The sequence below is a fragment of the Simochromis diagramma genome, unplaced genomic scaffold (assembly GCF_900408965.1).
Source record: "Simochromis diagramma unplaced genomic scaffold, fSimDia1.1 OVJJ01000510.1, whole genome shotgun sequence".
In the NCBI taxonomy this organism is placed as follows: domain Eukaryota; kingdom Metazoa; phylum Chordata; class Actinopteri; order Cichliformes; family Cichlidae; genus Simochromis; species Simochromis diagramma.
Window position 1 is genome coordinate 690,181 of NW_024387326.1, and position 16,298 is coordinate 706,478.

General features: G+C 41.8%; 3 protein-coding genes and 1 long non-coding RNA gene across 28 annotated transcripts in view; 2 read left to right on the top strand and 2 right to left on the bottom strand.

The window, feature by feature from the left end:
* mapk8ip3 (mitogen-activated protein kinase 8 interacting protein 3) overlaps nucleotides 1–3,583 on the top strand; it is a 55,517-nt gene extending 51,934 nt beyond the window's left edge. For all 23 annotated transcript variants that reach the window (XM_040006234.1, XM_040006235.1, XM_040006245.1 and 20 more), the window contains 2 exons: nucleotides 1,358–1,504; nucleotides 2,395–3,583. In XM_040006234.1, coding sequence (XP_039862168.1) covers nucleotides 1,358–1,504; nucleotides 2,395–2,525 — 278 coding nt within the window. In that variant the 3' untranslated portion in view covers nucleotides 2,526–3,583. The remainder of the gene's footprint in view (nucleotides 1–1,357; nucleotides 1,505–2,394) is intronic.
* A 2,447-nt stretch (nucleotides 3,584–6,030) lies between these two features.
* Nucleotides 6,031–10,369, bottom strand: nme3 (NME/NM23 nucleoside diphosphate kinase 3). Of its 3 annotated transcripts, none has more exons than XM_040006267.1 (5): nucleotides 10,215–10,369; nucleotides 8,293–8,423; nucleotides 8,091–8,192; nucleotides 7,865–7,977; nucleotides 6,031–6,489 (listed from the first exon to the last, which is right to left on the bottom strand). In XM_040006267.1, the coding sequence occupies exons 1-5, from the start codon at nucleotides 10,258–10,260 to the stop codon at nucleotides 6,372–6,374; spliced, it is 510 nt and encodes a 169-aa protein (XP_039862201.1). In that variant the 5' UTR covers nucleotides 10,261–10,369; the 3' UTR covers nucleotides 6,031–6,371. The 3 variants fall into 3 exon arrangements, with proteins under 3 accessions (XP_039862201.1, XP_039862202.1, XP_039862200.1); XM_040006268.1 differs by lacking the exon at nucleotides 10,215–10,369 and adding an exon at nucleotides 10,079–10,192; XM_040006266.1 differs by lacking the exon at nucleotides 10,215–10,369 and adding an exon at nucleotides 9,759–9,968.
* Nucleotides 10,370–10,377: 8 nt separating this feature from the next.
* On the top strand, nucleotides 10,378–12,776 carry LOC120717958. Its single transcript, XR_005692309.1, has 2 exons — nucleotides 10,378–10,467; nucleotides 12,077–12,776. It is a non-coding gene; the product is annotated as an uncharacterized LOC120717958 (long non-coding RNA).
* A 1,238-nt stretch (nucleotides 12,777–14,014) lies between these two features.
* mrps34 (mitochondrial ribosomal protein S34) lies at nucleotides 14,015–15,600 on the bottom strand. Its single transcript, XM_040006264.1, has 4 exons — nucleotides 15,469–15,600; nucleotides 14,884–15,251; nucleotides 14,751–14,793; nucleotides 14,015–14,614 (listed from the first exon to the last, which is right to left on the bottom strand). Exons 2-4 carry the CDS (start codon nucleotides 15,199–15,201, stop codon nucleotides 14,316–14,318), a joined length of 660 nt encoding a protein of 219 aa, XP_039862198.1. The 5' UTR covers nucleotides 15,202–15,251; nucleotides 15,469–15,600; the 3' UTR covers nucleotides 14,015–14,315.
* Nucleotides 15,601–16,298: the final 698 nt, after the last annotated feature.

A 16,298-nucleotide genomic window follows, 5' to 3' on the forward strand; every position in this document is an offset into this window, starting at 1 on the left:
TTTCCCCCGCCGGTCGTGACCGGCCGGTGCGCCAAAAGAAGGCACCTGGACATTTGCAGGACTTTGTGTGGGGTAATGGGGTCGTCGGGGACCACTGACCCCTTAGGTGGGGGCTATGTAGCGGGTCAGGGCTGTTCGGGGTTCTGTTTGTACAGTTATGTTTTGTTTATGTTGCCATAGTGACGGGTGACGCCTTCTCGCTGCGACGGTGTGTCCTTCCGGGGTCAGAGGGCGCTCTGTGTGTTGTTGTTGCTGTGCGGTTGCCGCGCTGAGCAGTTAGCTAGTGGCAGTGTTCTTCTGCAGATGTCAATAAACGGCTGTGCTTCCTGGCTAGCTCACGGGAAGCAAGACCAAACGATACCTCCGTCTCCTCCTTGTCTGAGCTCGCCACAATATTAAACATATCAGGTCCCCATAAGGAGAATCATGTGCTAACGGCTGTCTAAATGACTCGGGTAAAGTTTGTAGCATGCATGCGTGTTGTTTTTGTCTGCTTCCACTTGTCTTTGCACTAGGATGATGTCGGCGTAAATGTGCAGTCATATTCGTTGTGTTCCCACTAGTGCTGTCAGCGTTAATCTCGTTGAAATGATGTTAACGCCACAACACGGCAAATCTCCGTTAACGAGCTACCCCTGCGTGGGGCTAGACGGCCAACACGTTAACGAGCTAACTGCGCTAACACACTAGTTCCCACCCATGTAATTGAGCATTGCGTGGCACATCCAACATACTGTTTTACTTTAGTCCATGACGCGCTTACCTTCAGGGTCATACGTCACATGAAAACCAAAATAATTCCAAACGCCAGATCTGAATGAGGGTGGGGGAGGTTCAATTTGCCATGTTGCAAGGCGAGCTTAACTTCTGTCTTGGTAGCTTGCCCTGCGCTCTTCCTTCTGACTATGCTGTCTGTGTTGAACGCTCAGTGGATCTGCGCTCGACAGTGCAGCCTAGGCGGAGTAGTCGAACGCAGATTCACTGAGCGCTCAACACAGACAGCATTGTCAGAAGGAAAGTTGATAAAATAAATTACAAATTTTGTATTGTTCGATACATATGCGTACCGAACCAAAAGCACTGTATCGAATGGTTCAATATCGATATGAGTATCGTTGCACCCCTAGTAGACATCACAAATCTGTGATAATACTGTTCCATCGCTCCCAAAATGTTAGTGACTATTTATTATCTAAGCTCTGCTTCTTTCCAAACCTTTCTGATATATTAATCTGACGTTAAAGAAAGATTGTGTTTTTGTTACTTTGTGAAGGTGTCATCAGTGACACTTTCAATACGTAAATGTCCTTTTCAGTAACATCTTTCTTTCCTGTTTTTCTTTTTCTTTTGGTGACAGGCAATGTCCTGGCTACCCTAAATGGCAGTGTGTTGGACAGTCCATCAGAAGGACAGGGCTCCACAGCTCCCACAGAGACGGAGGCGCAGAGTGTTCAGAACGTGTTGGTGCTGAGTGGAGGCGAGGGTTACATCGACTTCCGCATAGGTGAGCATTCAAACCTGTCCTGAAACCAGTGCGTATATCCGATACTGCATATTTTGGTATCGATCTGATATCGAGTAAATACAGTATTGCCGATACTAATACCGATATTCATACTTTTAACTTATTCAGTTCAATTCAGTTTTATTTACTTAGCACCAAATCACAACAACAGTTTCCTCAAGGCACTTTATATTGTAAGGTAAGTACCCAACACTAATAAAGGTACAACTTTTAAAGCCAGCTTATGTAGGAGAGGGCTAATAAATCACTGTGGTTTTTACTTTCCACAGTAATAATTAACACAACAAAACACACGTTTTATGTTTTTTTTCCATTTTCACAAACTAAATGATCGAGCCTGTGGCACTAGTATCGGTCCAATACCAATAAAAGCATTGGTACTTGTGTTTCTGATACCTGGATTGAAGCACTCACCCCTAGCAGCCATGGTTTTTTAATTTGAGAAGTTGGAACTTTTTCCGTTTGGTCCTGTAATGGTCTTGGACTTGGATGGTTCATTAGCAAGTAATGAGTAATTAGTTAATTAAAGGTTAAAGAAACCTACTGGAATAGGACATGCCTTTTATAATCCATGTCACCAGCATAGTTATGTACTTTCTCATGCCTGCTTCTTTACCACAGCATCCAGGTAAGTTGGTTAAGTGTAAATAACAGCAGACGGTCTTTGTTTTTGCTTGAACAGCAAAGCTGATTAGCTGTCTGAAAGAGCAACGTGAGTGTATTTAGACTCATGAAAAGTACAATAGTATCACATCAAATTATGATGAATGAAACAGTTTCAAAAAGTACACAAAATGCATGTAACTATTTGAGCACAAAGTTTGCGTTCATGTTTTCATGGCTCTGCTTTGTTTTTTCTTTCTTCTCAGGCGATGGAGAGGATGATGAGACGGAGGAAGGAGAAAATGGTGGTGGTGGGGCTTCGCAGAACAAACCTACTTTGTGCAAAGCTGAGCGGAGCCACATCATCGTCTGGCAGGTGTCTTATGTACCCGAGTGACACCTGAGATCTGCTTTAACACCTCACGCATCCACCCATCTCCTTAAAGAGATCTCTTCTCCCGCCCAGAAGCTTTCAGCCACCCAAACCTTGTAATTTTCCCCCGGTCATGTAAAAGTCCCCCCTTTGGCTCTAAAACGACCATTAAAGCCGTGTATCGTCCCTTGTAACTATTATACCCCCTCCTGTCCCAGACCTTAAAACCTAGAAACCTGCCTGCCATCCTGTTTCTGTCCCACGCAGGGCATTGTAATGATTCATGAGCTTTGTAACCCAGCCTCATAACTACCTCCCTTCTCTGTATCAACCTTATATTCACCCTGTAAGCACACTGTATCTCTTCCTATATTTACCTCAATTGTCCTGCATCTGCCCCAGAGTTATTCCTCATCTTCCTCCATTTAGTTAATCATCAGTGAAAACTCCACCTCATTTTAAAGCAAAGCCCCAAAATGCACAAAAAAAAGGAAAAAGAACAGCAGCAGCAGGAAAGGCAACACCGGTATGTAGACATCAGTCCTACCAATGGCCATCTGGCAGACCATTAACAATCAGGGACTCTGTTTTATGCATCTACATATTCTTAGACGGTGTGCGAGGAAGCAGAAAGCTGAGGCCTCGGTTTAAGGTCAAAGTTCACACAAAAGTGTGGCGTTCAAGTCAGGATGAGCATACACGGAACAAATAGGAAGTCAAATTACTTAATTTCCAACCCCCTGCGGAAGCCTGGGTTCTCCCAGCTGCTGCTTAAAAACATGTTGCTTCACATGTCACAATGAGTCGCCTCCATAAGAGTCCTGATGGGGCTCTAAGGTCAGATTGTGTCCACATACAAAAGGAGTTCCAGTGTGTCGAGGGTTCAGTCCAGATCTCATCTCTCTCATTTCTCTGCCTGGCTGTTGATGGGACGGTGAACAGTGGCGTGTTGTCATCGTATGTACAGGGAGTTGTGTAAATCTCCACTGAAACCCATCCTCTTTGTTCAGTATGGAAATTCTCGCATTGATCTCTATCTCTGTGTATTAAATATTAAACATATGTGTGCTCAGAACAATTAACCCGGGTTTGTGTCGTCTGTGTGTGTGTGTGTCTCACTTCACAACAAGAAGAACATTTTAAAAAGTATGTTAGGTTTATTCTTTTTTTTTGGACAGTGGTAAAATAAAGCTTCTTAACAGCCAATAAAAGCATAAACGTGACCAATCAGGTAAACATTATTTAGTGCAGCATCACTTTAACAGGCTATATGCATTTGGGGAGCTGGAAAGTTTACATTCAAGTACTTTTACATGATCTTTGTACTTGGAAAGTACAAGAAGCTGAACATGTGTGCAAGGCAAAGACAATGTGTTGGTAAACTGCTCCCGTTTAGTTAGAAGTGCCAAAATAAAATCCAAAAAACATTCATCTATGGGACACGCTTCATATAAACGGACTATAAAGCACCAACAACCGGTATGACGAACGCGGCCGTGACTCTGGCAGACGAGCTGAACACTTTCTATGCTCGCTTCGAGGCTGCAGCTAAGGTCTCCAACAATGCTAGTGTTGGCGGCGCTAACGGCTGCAGACAGGAAGATACTGCCAGCACCGGAAACGTGCTCGTCATCTCCGAGCATGAAGTAAGGAGAGCCTTCAAGAGAGTGAACACCAGGAAAGCAGCAGGACCAGACGGCATCCCAGGTCGTATCCTAAGAGACTGCGCATACCAGCTAGCTCCTGTGTTCACTGAGATATTCAACATCTCTTTATCTCAGTCGGTGATCCCCACATGCTTCAAAGAGTCCATCATTGTTCCTGTCCCGAAGAAACCCCACCCTGCTTCTCTCAATGACTATCGCCCTGTAGCCCTCACCTCAGTAGTGATGAAGTGCTTTGAACGCCTGGTCAGAGACTTCATCATTTCTTCACTACCAGACACACTGGACCCACTACAGTTCGCTTACCGTCCAAATCGTTCCACAGACGATGCCATCTCTCATCTCCTCCACACATCACTCACTCACTTGGACACTAGAAGGGGGAATTATGTTAAAATGCTCTTCATAGACTACAGCTCTGCATTTAACACCATAATTCCCTCCACACTCACCACCAAGCTGGAGCATCTGGGACTCAGCTCATCTATGTGTCAGTGGATCTCCAACTTCCTAACTGGCAGACCACAGGCAGTAAGGATGGGCGGACATGTCTCAGCCTCCACCACTCTCAGCACTGGAGCACCCCAGGGGTGTGTTCTGAGCCCCCTGCTGTACTCTTTGTACACATATGACTGTGTGGCCACTACCAGCTCCACCACCATCATCAAGTTTGCTGACGACACCGTCGTGGTGGGCCTGATCTCTGATAACAACGAGACGGCCTACCTGAAGGAGATTAGGAATCTGGAGAACTGGTGCCAGAGGAACAACCTCCTTCTAAACGTCAGTAAGACAAAGGAGCTGATAGTGGACTTCAGCACTAAGCAGGAGAGGAACTACCAGACCCCCGTCATCAACGAGTGCCCAGTGGAGAGAGTGGACAGCTTCAAATACCTCGGAGTTCACATCACGCAGGACCTGTCATGGTCCTGTCACATCAACACCGTGGTGAAAAAGGCCCGACAGCGTCTCTACCACCTCAGACGCTTGAGAGACTTCCAACTGCCCTCCAAGGTGCTCAGGAACTTTTACTCGTGCACCATAGAGAGCATCCTGGCGGGAAACATCTTAACCTGGTTCGGGAACAGCACCATGCAGGACAGACGAGCTCTACAGAGGGTTGTGCGGTCAGCTGAGCGCACCATCCGTTCCGAGCTCCCTGACCTGCACTCAATCTACAGCAGGCGGTGCTGGACCAAGGCCAGGAAGATCGTGAAGGACCTCAGCCATCCCAACAACAGACTGTTCTCTCTGTTGAGGTCAGGAAAGCGATTCCGCTCCCTGAAGACCAACACAGAGAGACTGAGGAGGAGCTTCTTCCCGCAGGCGATACGGTCTCTCAATCACACCACCACACAGTACTGACCCACACATATGGTTCTTACACACACACTGGACTTTCTGGACTTTGTTTTTGCACAACACTGGTCACTATATTCTTCATTTCCGGTTAATACTTGTACAGCTGCTGTTATTGTGTATATATTTATTTATATTTAGATTTCTTCATACATTCTTATATAGTTCTATATTGTGTATTGTGTATTTTGTTGTACAGTTATTTTATTTTCAACTTTAATTTATATATTTTATCTTATTCTTCCCAGTTAAATTTACCCTTCATTCTAATTTGTGTTGTACAGTTATTTCATTTTTAACCTTAATTTATATTTTATTCCTTCCTAGTTAAATTTACCCTTTTTAATTTTTCTTTTTAATTTTTCATATTTATTTCCTATCTTATTCATAGCCTTTCCTTTTTTTGTTTTCTTTGGGTCACGAGCAGTTGTCCAAGCATTTCACTGCATATCGTACTGTGTATGACTGTGTACGTGACAAATAAAATTTGAATTTGAATTTAAACATTACATGTTTGTACCATACATGAACTGCTTACATCAGTGCCTCTCAAACTTGTTCTGAGTTTTACTTTTTAATATTGTGGACTGAAAAAACAAGCAAAAACTGGAAAGAAAGCAGAAGCCAGGTTATTGCTCGCTTAGTGCATTTTGCTTGGTAGTGTCGTCTCACCTCCCTTAAGATATAAAGTAATGTATGAAAAAGATGAAATACAGGACGGCAGAGATGAGCTTTCAAGTAGTTACAAACTACTGAAGCCAAACAGTTCATCTGAGGTATGACGTGATCCACCTTATATGATAAAAACAAAAAAACGTTTACGATCGGACAGTGTTTGTGCAGAAAGTCAGTTGTAGAGCCAGCGGCTGCTGCTGCTCTCCCAGCGGTGAAGCTCGCTCTGACGAAACCACAGAGAGATTTCCTTCTGCGCGCTCTCCACAGAGTCGCTGCCGTGGATCACGTTTCTGCCAACAAACATTTAAAGAACACTGAGACTCGAAATACCATCTGCCCCAAACACAAACTGAGTCATTCATTAATAATAAGCAGGGGTCTGAGGGACAATTCACCTATGTTTGTCCTCATCATTGACTTTATTTTTCCAAATAAAGACTTTTTGAAGTTGATGACATCTCAAAAAGTCTGATTTAAGATGTTTACAGTAATTCAATTCAGCTTTATTTATATAGGACCAATTGACAACAACAGGTCATTTTATTTTGCAAAGCAAAGGCCCAACAATCACATGTTCCCTTATGAAAACAAGAGAAAAGGGAAACGGAGCGCACAGGGAAACAAGGACAAAACAGGAGCTTTGTGAGAGGGACGACAAAACTATGACATGCAGTAGTGAAAAGAGGTGAGTGGAGAAGAAGTTCTCAGTGCATTATGGGAAGTCCTACAGAAGTCTGAGCCTATAACAAGGGAGGATTCAGGGTCACCTGATCCAGCGTGAACTATAACTTTATCAAAAAGGAAGGTTTAAAGCCTGATGTTATATCAGCGCTTATGTGTCGGCATTGTCTGAGTGGCGACTATCTTTCTGAGCATGAATAGAAGTGACCGTGTGATGATGTTGTGTCAGTAAGCAAGCCACCAATGAGGAAGGTATACTGGCACCCTTAGGATAATAAGGTCCTTTGACATGTTAGCTGTCGGGGCAGCTGCTGCAGCTGCACAGTCAACAGTACTACCAGCAACAACTAATAACAAGCTCTCGCAGTCACAGGAGGCTGTTGTTGCTAGCACCAGCAGTGCAGAAGTGCAGGAGGAGGGACAGCAGTACCAACAACAGAGGGAGAAAGAGACAGAGGAAGGTGTAATTAAGGACTCATGTAAAATGAAAGGCTATATAGAGGCTTTCTAGTCTCTGCCAGTGCTCTCAATGCCACATTCGGGATCAACTGCAGGCTTTTCAGGGAGCTTTTAGGACCTCCTGATGGTAAGAAATTACAACAGTCTAGCTGTAACAAGTAGTTTTTGAATATCACTCTGAGACAGCATGTTTAAAATGTGAATGGCAGCACTTATCTTGATCAAAAAATACTCAAAAGGTTCCTCACAGGCTTACTAGAGGCCATGCAGAGTAATTATCTGCTTAGACAACATGTTTCTAAGATTGTTAGCTCCAAAAAAAGCATGAAAGCTTAAAATTTCAATAATTACCATGTATATTGATTAACTTGCAAGAATTCAGTCAGTGACAGTTTTTGCCTCTGTGTACCACCACAATGGAATGAGATGATACAAATCAATTGAGACATTCAGCTTGAATTGAAATAAATAAAAATGCATGGCATAAAAATCTAATTCTCCTTTAAGTAGAGTGAAATCGCTCACCTGCCCACCTCCACACACAAATCTCCCCGGATGGTTCCAGGCAGCGAGTCTGCAGGGTTGGTCTCTCCCAACATCTTCCGTGCAGTCTTGACCACATCCAAGCCCTGCCACACCTGAAGGAGCACAGAGAGGTACACTACAGCACATCTGTAATCGGAGTGACCCCACAAGCTACTGCGAAAACCTCAGCGTGGAACAATGTGCGCATCACGTCGAGGAGTCTCACCATCGCAACAACTGGCCCCGAGCTCATGTAGGTTACGAGTCCACCGAAGAAGGGCCTGCTCCTCAGGTCCCAGTAGTGTTCCCTAAGAAGCTCCTCTGAGGCCTGGTATACAAACACACACACGACAGATTAATGGATAATACCGTGGTTCATGGGTCACAGATCAAAATATTTTGGAAACACGGAGCTGCTCCAGGCATACCTGCACAAGTTTCAGCCCCACCAGTTTGAAGCCTTTCTTCTCAAAACGACGCACGATTTCGCCCACCAGTCTCCGCTGCACGCCATCTGGTTTTACGGCAACGAAGGTGCGTTCATTCACCCCAGTCCAGCCTAGAATCGAATAAAACGTGCTTACACTTGAGCTTAAATGAGCAATACAATTAGAATTATTCTGCTTGTAGCCACTGCACTCTGCGCATAGACACATTAAAGGGGGCCTGTTGTGCATTTCCTTATTTTATGTCACATATGTACCGTTACAGTGTTGGCTGCTCACATCAAAGCCGGTCAAAATATCAAAGAATGACATCAGCGTGGGCCACATTTGTCCCAGAGATCTCTCAATATAAGAAAAGGAAGTGTGATGGCAACAGTGCAGCCCAGTTTTCTCACTGTTGTAGTTAATGAAAGAAAGCTGTCAGCACAACTCTTTGGGCTTAAACTGGAAGAAATTAATGTGTAAAATTACAGAAAAGGTTCTCATAGCTTGTTGGCCAAACTGTTCTGTAAATATAAGGAGGAAACTTTTTGTTAATTCACAGTAAATACAGTATTTTGTGCATTTATTTGGTAGCACTATATAATGATGTTACACAGATTGGCATTATTAAGGTATTAGCAAGTGCTGAACTCATCATTTACAAAGCATTACTCCTCCTCAGTATGTAATTTTTAAATACAGACATTTTATTATTATGACCATGATTATGATTATTGTTAGCAGTGATAGTAGTACAAGGTGAAACAGTAACAGCTGAATAAACATCTGTATTTATAAAACACATGCTAAAGAGGAGTAATGATATAAATGATGAATTAAACTTTACTAATGCTTAATAGTGGGACATTATTATAAAGTGCTACCACTTATTTTACTGTCGAAACAAAAAAACAGAAATATTTCTGGGGGGTTTTGTGGGGGAGGTCTTAAATACAGTTAAGAGCCCCAAATTTATGTTTATTTATTGTCGGGTGATTCTGGTCCCTGGAGCCTTATGTTTGGCACCCCTGGTTTAAACCTCTTGTTTGCACAGGGATGAACTGAATGGCTACACCCAGATCAGTAAAACGTCTACAATGAATATTTGGAACTGTTAATCGTGCAAAGTAGAGCCCAACAATAGAAATACAGAGTTGAAAATAAGCACAGAAAGCCCCTTTTAAAACTTCACAAGCAAAAGTGCACACGTCTGAAAGCACTACATGCATTTGCTGTTTTAACCACACTACGTCTTGATGCATGCTCACTCATCCAGATAAGTAAATGCCAAAAGGTTGATTCTGTTCATCTGCGCGTAGCGTTTTCAGTGGGACAGACGTTTCGTCACTCATCCGCACTACATTTCCCACACCGTGGAGGCCTGTGGAGGATCAAACCTAACGCCCCTAACGCTCAGCTGCTCGTGCCACAAACCTCGCGCTTACAACTTTCTGGGTGTTCCTCACCAAATTCTTCGATTCTCGCGTGTTTAGCCACCAAATCCTCGAGCTCGGACCGGTCTGGCTGTCCCCTCTTTCTCGGCCCCATTGCAAAGCTCTTCCTGCAGCAGCCAATCAGCGCACACACGCGCTATTAATAGGATGATGAATCAACTTTTCTCACGCTGAGGAGGACACATGGACCACGTGGCTCTCAGCATAGATTAGTTAACACACTGGCCACACTGCAGTATCACCCACGGTCACAGAAAAACTAACCACTAGTCAGTCCGAGTTTCTTCTGTCAAACTAAAGTTAGTAAAGGCAACGCAACACCACTGCTGTACCGGTTAACTGTGCCGCTGCCAGCAGCTAGCCGAGGCATCTGTCCGGAGGGTTTCCTGGGAGAAAATGATCCTGTGAAAGTCAGACTGGAGGCCCGTGAGTGACAGAGGAGCAGATACAAGCACGTTTATTACCAACCTGACTGAAAGATCTGAGCAAATATGGACAGAAATAAGCAGATCATTGTCGTCAGCGGACGGGGATCAATGTCGGGTACGATAAAGAGGAGGAAAGAAGGATGCGCGTGCACGTAGCTTAAACGCGGGCTCACGAGGAGCGGCTGAAACTGCAAATCATGTGGCGCAAACGACCAATGGTATGCCGCTCCCTAAATTTGCTCCATCTGATACCAAGTGCCGATACTTTCAACCAATGAAGGTAGCTTATGGAGGTGAGAGCAGCATATCATGACTGCAACATCGCTGTGCTTAATCTGAATACTTTTAATGACAACGAAATGATGTGATTTTTGCTTTCCAATGTTAAAAAGTATCCCTTCATAGTATACTGTTAGCTGAATTCTACTGATATACTCTAAATATAAGTTGCAGTAATTCATGCAGTTTGGTAGCAAAAATCTAATAAGGCATTGCAGTGCAAGCTCAATGTAATTAATCAGTTCAAAGTAGTTTAGTGTTGCTGCAGCAGTCCAGGATGACACTGAACAGATGGGCATGCACGGGTCAGACTATGGGAAGTATCCCTCCTGTCTGTTAAAAACGAAATACATCATCAGTTTGTGCAGCTGGTTTGAAAGCATGGCCCTGCTTGAAAAGGGCCACAGCCCTTGCCAAACAAACAGAATGGTAATGTGTTTGAGGGTATTGCGTGCTCACCATGAGCTGTTCTTGTGTGTGACAAGTTCATTGATCGTGCACAGAGAGTCTCTCCTGTTTGGCATTTGCAGTCTAAGACAAATATTTGTGCGCTTTTATAACTGTAGCTACATTCCTTTATAAACTGACAGGCAGTTCACATGTTCTGCTCCCAGCCCTGACGATAGCAGTGCCAAAGTTGTTATCCATACTATCAATTTTGCCAGAGTGAGATGTAGAATAAATACAAATAAGTAAGTAAGTAAAATTTTATTTATATAGCACCTTTCTAGACAGAGAATCACAAGTGCTGCACATAGGATAACAAGTCATAAAACAGGCAAAAATTAACCAAAAGCAAATTTAAAAAGGTGAGTTTTGAGTTGTTAAATGTTGGTTTTACATCAAATGACTTCTTTATTGTAACTTTGTGAATGCGATAAGAGTTTGAGTGTAAAAAGTGTGGAGGACAAGGATAGTCAGGCACATCAAGAACATCAAAGCATTTAGGGATTTAATCTTTAATTGTGCAATAAAATGCATATTAGTACATTCATTTACATTATTTATATAGAAATTAATATAACAATTCATTATTAGATAATTTAATGGGCAATAAGAAGAAGAATGAATGAATAAAACATTTTCAGATTCAGAAAACCTTTTTTTTACCCTTGTTTAAAAAAGGAAAATAAGTAAATTAATTCAAAAATCAAATCACAAATATAAATTATTTCTGACATTTAAAGTGGTGATTCCACAAATTGATTCTTTCATTCATGTTAATACTGAACCAGCAGCATCATGACTGGTTTAGACTTCTGCTGTGGATCTTTGTAGAGTTTAACCTAAACAGGCAGCTGACGTCATTCTTAGCATTTATGCTTGTGCAGGTAAATTATGTGTTCATTACTTTGTGGTTGTGTCCTGGTGTTTTATATGTGGTGCCAAACACAACAGATACATGCTGACATTAACATAAACATAAAAATGTGTCAAATGGAACTAAATTCAGTATTAGCATATACATTTTGAGCTGACATAATCTATATGAAAAAATCCCTAAGGGGTTCATGTATAGCATCCCCAGCTAAAGCTCTACAGCAACATGCAAATAAATGCAGTACAGAGTGAGGTGGAAAATCAAAATATTTGTTTATATCTCATCATCCTGTTTCTTGTCAGGCATGTGGAAAACGTTTCCATCAGGCTGCATCACCCAGCTGATGTCTACAAGATGTCCTGACAGCACAAAATCTTCTGTCTGTTTATGTCACAGGTGTTGTAAATGGCCAAATTGTACAATAAGATAGTTGTTGAATGATTATGGTGTGGTTAATGTTTTTTACTACACATCACTGCATCTTACATTAATTTCTGAAGAGTGATAGTCCACAGTATTAGCACGAAACAAAAAGACATCAAAGCCATCGCTTTACTACACCATATGTGCAGTAGTCCACGTTAATTTTGTGTTTGCCAGTTTGCGCTTCACACGAAATTCAGTTGTTCTGCATTGAAGTAGAAACAAGCACTTTGTCAGTATCTGTGTATGCAAAGGTTGTGCTTTCCTATAATGTTATTTTCTGTGAACGACGTCTGTTGTTCTTAAACTGGAAATGTTAACTTTGTTTGTACAACACTATTAAAAACAAAGTTACAGAGTGCTTCACAGTTTTAAAAACCACATGATAAATATACATGTTCAAACAAAGAGACACATAATCAACCACACAGTCAGACATTCATTCCAACATAAATGCAGACGCACAAACGGTCGCAGTCCATGGGCAAAGATAAAGGGAGAAACATTTAGGGAAAGCTAACCTATAATTTTTTTTTTTTTTGCAATATTCTGAAGTGAAAATATGATGATAACAGGGTTATGAATAATATGTTTGAGATATGTAAAAAGAAATGAATTATGTATGGAGCAGTAATTCATAATGGTGTGTTGTTATCATTTTAATTTTAAAAAATTACTTTTAAGTAATTTTGGCCTTTTTGCAAAATAATTTTGTTTCTGTGTGCAAAATAAAATAATATAAGCATCCAAAATAAGACTGTGATGTTTAGAAAATCTGTGTTAAAAAACTTGTATAGTTTAACATTATTTGGGAGCTACTTTTTTCTTTCTTTTTGTAAATGAAATTTAATAGGGGGACTAATATTTCTGTCCTCATTTGTATATAAAATGTAATTAAACAGAACAGCAACACACATTGATGGAGTTGCCCATGGTGAGGCAGCAGGCTGGGGTGGGGGTCGTAGCTTGCTGCCTGATTGACAGGCTTCACCTATTTACCCAATAACGGGGAGAAACACAGACTGTATATGGAAGATGGACACCACCTTAATATCACCTATTTTTTTTAAGCTGTGCATTTTTACGGCTCTTTACGGTGTTTTGCAAACAGGTGTGATGACAGATGGGTAGCTTATGGAAAAATTGTGTTGCACAATTATGATTCAAATTTTCAGATTATCTTGAAATTTTAAATTAGGTATCTCAGCATTTCAACTTTCTTTGTTGAAATTGTTTTTCTAACTAGAGGAGTGTGCCGCCAGCTGGCCATTATACTCATGTAAGACACTGATGTGACTTTTCACACCCAGGAGCTGTACTGACCCCAATCTCCACATTGTTCTCACTTTGGTCCCCAGCAATAGATATACACATTTTTAAGCAGATCAGATGAATAGTTGTTGAGATAGTTGATGAACAGATGCCTTCATTTATTATTTATGTCTGAATCTGACCAGTGGTACGACACTCTACACTGGATTAGGATCCTTTTCATTAAAATGTACTTTTAATATCCTGGCAAAGGTTTGCCTTCTTAAAACACAAATCACAGGAAATGCAATAAACCAGCAGAATGGCAGCAGTGTACTAAAAACTACCAGTGACTCCATGTTTAACATAATTTGCAAAGTGACTATGTAGGTTAGCTTGGTAGCACATGCAGCTTTGGGGACAAATGTTGAAAAACACTGTATGAACTGCAACATCATGCACATGTCCCCTTCAGTCATTTTAATTGTATTATTATACAAGAAAATGACTAAAGGCTACTGTTTACTTTTATACTCTGATAAAGCTGCTGGGCTTTTTTTTTTTTATAAGTTCTCAGATCTTAACCAGAATATATCCAAGTCAAAGTTAGAAGTTTGCTGTGGACTGTGATGTGATGCAGCTGTAATTACCTGCACATAGAAACAACAGAAATAACTTAAAGGGGGCTACATTTCATCTCAAATTTAATATTCAGCATACAACAATAACACACACACGCACAAGGGCCTGCATCAGACCCACAGAGAAGTATTCTGAGTGGAAGATTCAGCCAGATATTGAGAAGCATTTGTCAACAATGATCTAGTCCAAAAATATCCAGGATCGGTAAACATTCAAGTGAGGCCATTACACCGCAGTCCCCTCTTTCCTCTGTCGCTCTTGTTCCTGCGTGTGGAAATAGTCTTTGTTAAGTAGAACATCCCTCTTTAAAGGCAGGACGGGCTCCTCTGCCGCTCTGCTGCCTCCTGCTTTCTTCTGTTGCGCCAGCAGCATTGCGCGGAGCAGGGGAGGGTAGGCGACGTATCGGACGGGCGGCTCGGGCAGAGGCTCAAAGTCCTTAAACTGCTGCTCCATGTGTTTGGGAATCAGGCGCCAGTCATGGTACATCACCTTGTCCATCTCTTTGACCTCGCTCTCCTTTTTCCCTGCAAACGATAGTTTGTTTGGAGAATATTTACCAAATCACACATTTCAGGCAACACAGGTATTCATAAAATACTGATTAAAATGACCATAAACAGTGATATTATTATTATTATTAATAGATAAAACTAATCTTACCTTTATAAGTGAGGATGCCCCACGCTTTGCCGTGATCCATGTTCTACAAAACACAAGGAATAGTTTCCATTCCTTTAGTAACAGGAATCTCACTTTTATCTAGCATAACAGTGTGCAGGCTCCATGCTCTCACCTCGGATGTGTAGTCCACCTTGACCTTGGTGATCTGCCAGTAGCTGGGCTCGGAGTGGTCCTCCAGCCAGGATTTGCGGGTGAAGAGTCGGCCCACTCCGAACAGCCTCATCCCGGCCAGCAGGGAGAAGAGGCGGCTCTCCCTGCGGACGTCCTGCCATGCTAACACCGGCAGCATCTTCCCCGTGAAGGGCCGTTTCATTGTCTCGTAGTCCAAGGCGTACTTCTGGGACTCCCGGGGCCGGGACTTGAGCTCTCTGTACGCCCGGATCTTCCGAGCCATCTCCGCGATGAGGCGAAGTCTCTTCTTCTTCACCATAACTGCGGTGTCTTCCTCACAGCTACGATAGACACGGGTCAGCGATTACCCTGAAAAATAAAAATAAAAATAAATCATGTCATAGCTGATCTTGAATTATGTCTTTGACCTGTTAGAGTAACTAAATAAAAATGCAATCCAATGGAGAGCATCCTGTTAGCCGGTGTTCCCGGCTCCGTGCTAAATAACACCAGTTATAAGTCGTTCCAAACATTTGTTACCCATAGCAGTGAGCTACTATCGAAAGTGTTTAAAATCATTAAATACCTGAAAACTCCCCAGAAGAGAACTGCCGCTACTTGACCTCCGCAAGCAAGGTGCAGAGCTTCCGACGCGCTCTTGGTCCGGACATAAAATGGTCCGTGGGAACAGCCAGCGTGCTTTTGTTCCATGTAAGGAAAAGTTCCGTCTTCATAAAAAATAATTTAAAAAAAATTAAGAAATGAAAAATTATCATTTCATAAGAGAGCTTAGATTAGCCAATAAAACGTATGCCAGGCAATCACACACGAACACAGTAAATACAAAGTATTTTAAAAACAAAACCACCAATTAATGTGTTTTTAAGATGCAGTGGGTTTACGGTTCCTCTCGTCGTCTCAGTTTCCAAACAAATCCGTTTCATTTAAGTAATTTTATGTATTAATTTATTTGTTATAAATATTGATATTCCTTCCATCTTATCTCAATAATTCACCATTTAGTCCCCCTCTATGGAGGACCACAAGAGCCACTAGCCCGTCTGTCTTAGTCCAATTTTGCTTGCTGTATGTCCTTTTCCTTAAACCAAACGCAAAGAAAACTTACAGGCAGTTGAAATGAATGACAGGTGAAAACATTTTTTGTGAGTCATTTTCAAAATTAAACCCCCCAAAAGAAAAGAAACTTCTTTTCAACTATATGTAATATTAATTGTTAAGCTTTCTTTAATGTGCATTTATAATAATCAATAATCAATATTCTGAAATGCAAATGCATTTAGGCATGTAGACAGAGACCTGCTCAAGTTTAAAGTGAGCATCAACAAAGGTGATTTAACTGACTCTGAACTTTGGTTCTTAGTGTCAGAGGGGGGAGCTTTGAACATTTCAAAAAAT

Bases quoted from the DNA above. Each gene is read 5' to 3' on its own strand.
- nme3 (XM_040006266.1), bottom strand. From the start codon at position 9,840: ATGGGGCCGAGAAAGAGGGGACAGCCAGACCGGTCCGAGCTCGAGGAT. The intron at 8,424-9,758 runs GTGAGGAACACC...ATTCGATTCTAG, and splicing joins CGCGAGAATCGAAGAATTTG to GCTGGACTGGGGTGAATGAA. The intron at 6,490-7,864 runs GTGAGCGATTTC...GTTTGTTGGCAG, and splicing joins TTGTGTGTGGAGGTGGGCAG to AAACGTGATCCACGGCAGCG.
- mrps34 (XM_040006264.1), bottom strand. From the start codon at position 15,201: ATGGTGAAGAAGAAGAGACTTCGCCTCATCGCGGAGATGGCTCGGAAG. The intron at 14,794-14,883 runs GTGAGAGCATGG...TGTGTTTTGTAG, and splicing joins AGGTGGACTACACATCCGAG to AACATGGATCACGGCAAAGC. The intron at 14,615-14,750 runs GTAAGATTAGTT...TATCGTTTGCAG, and splicing joins GGGCATCCTCACTTATAAAG to GGAAAAAGGAGAGCGAGGTC.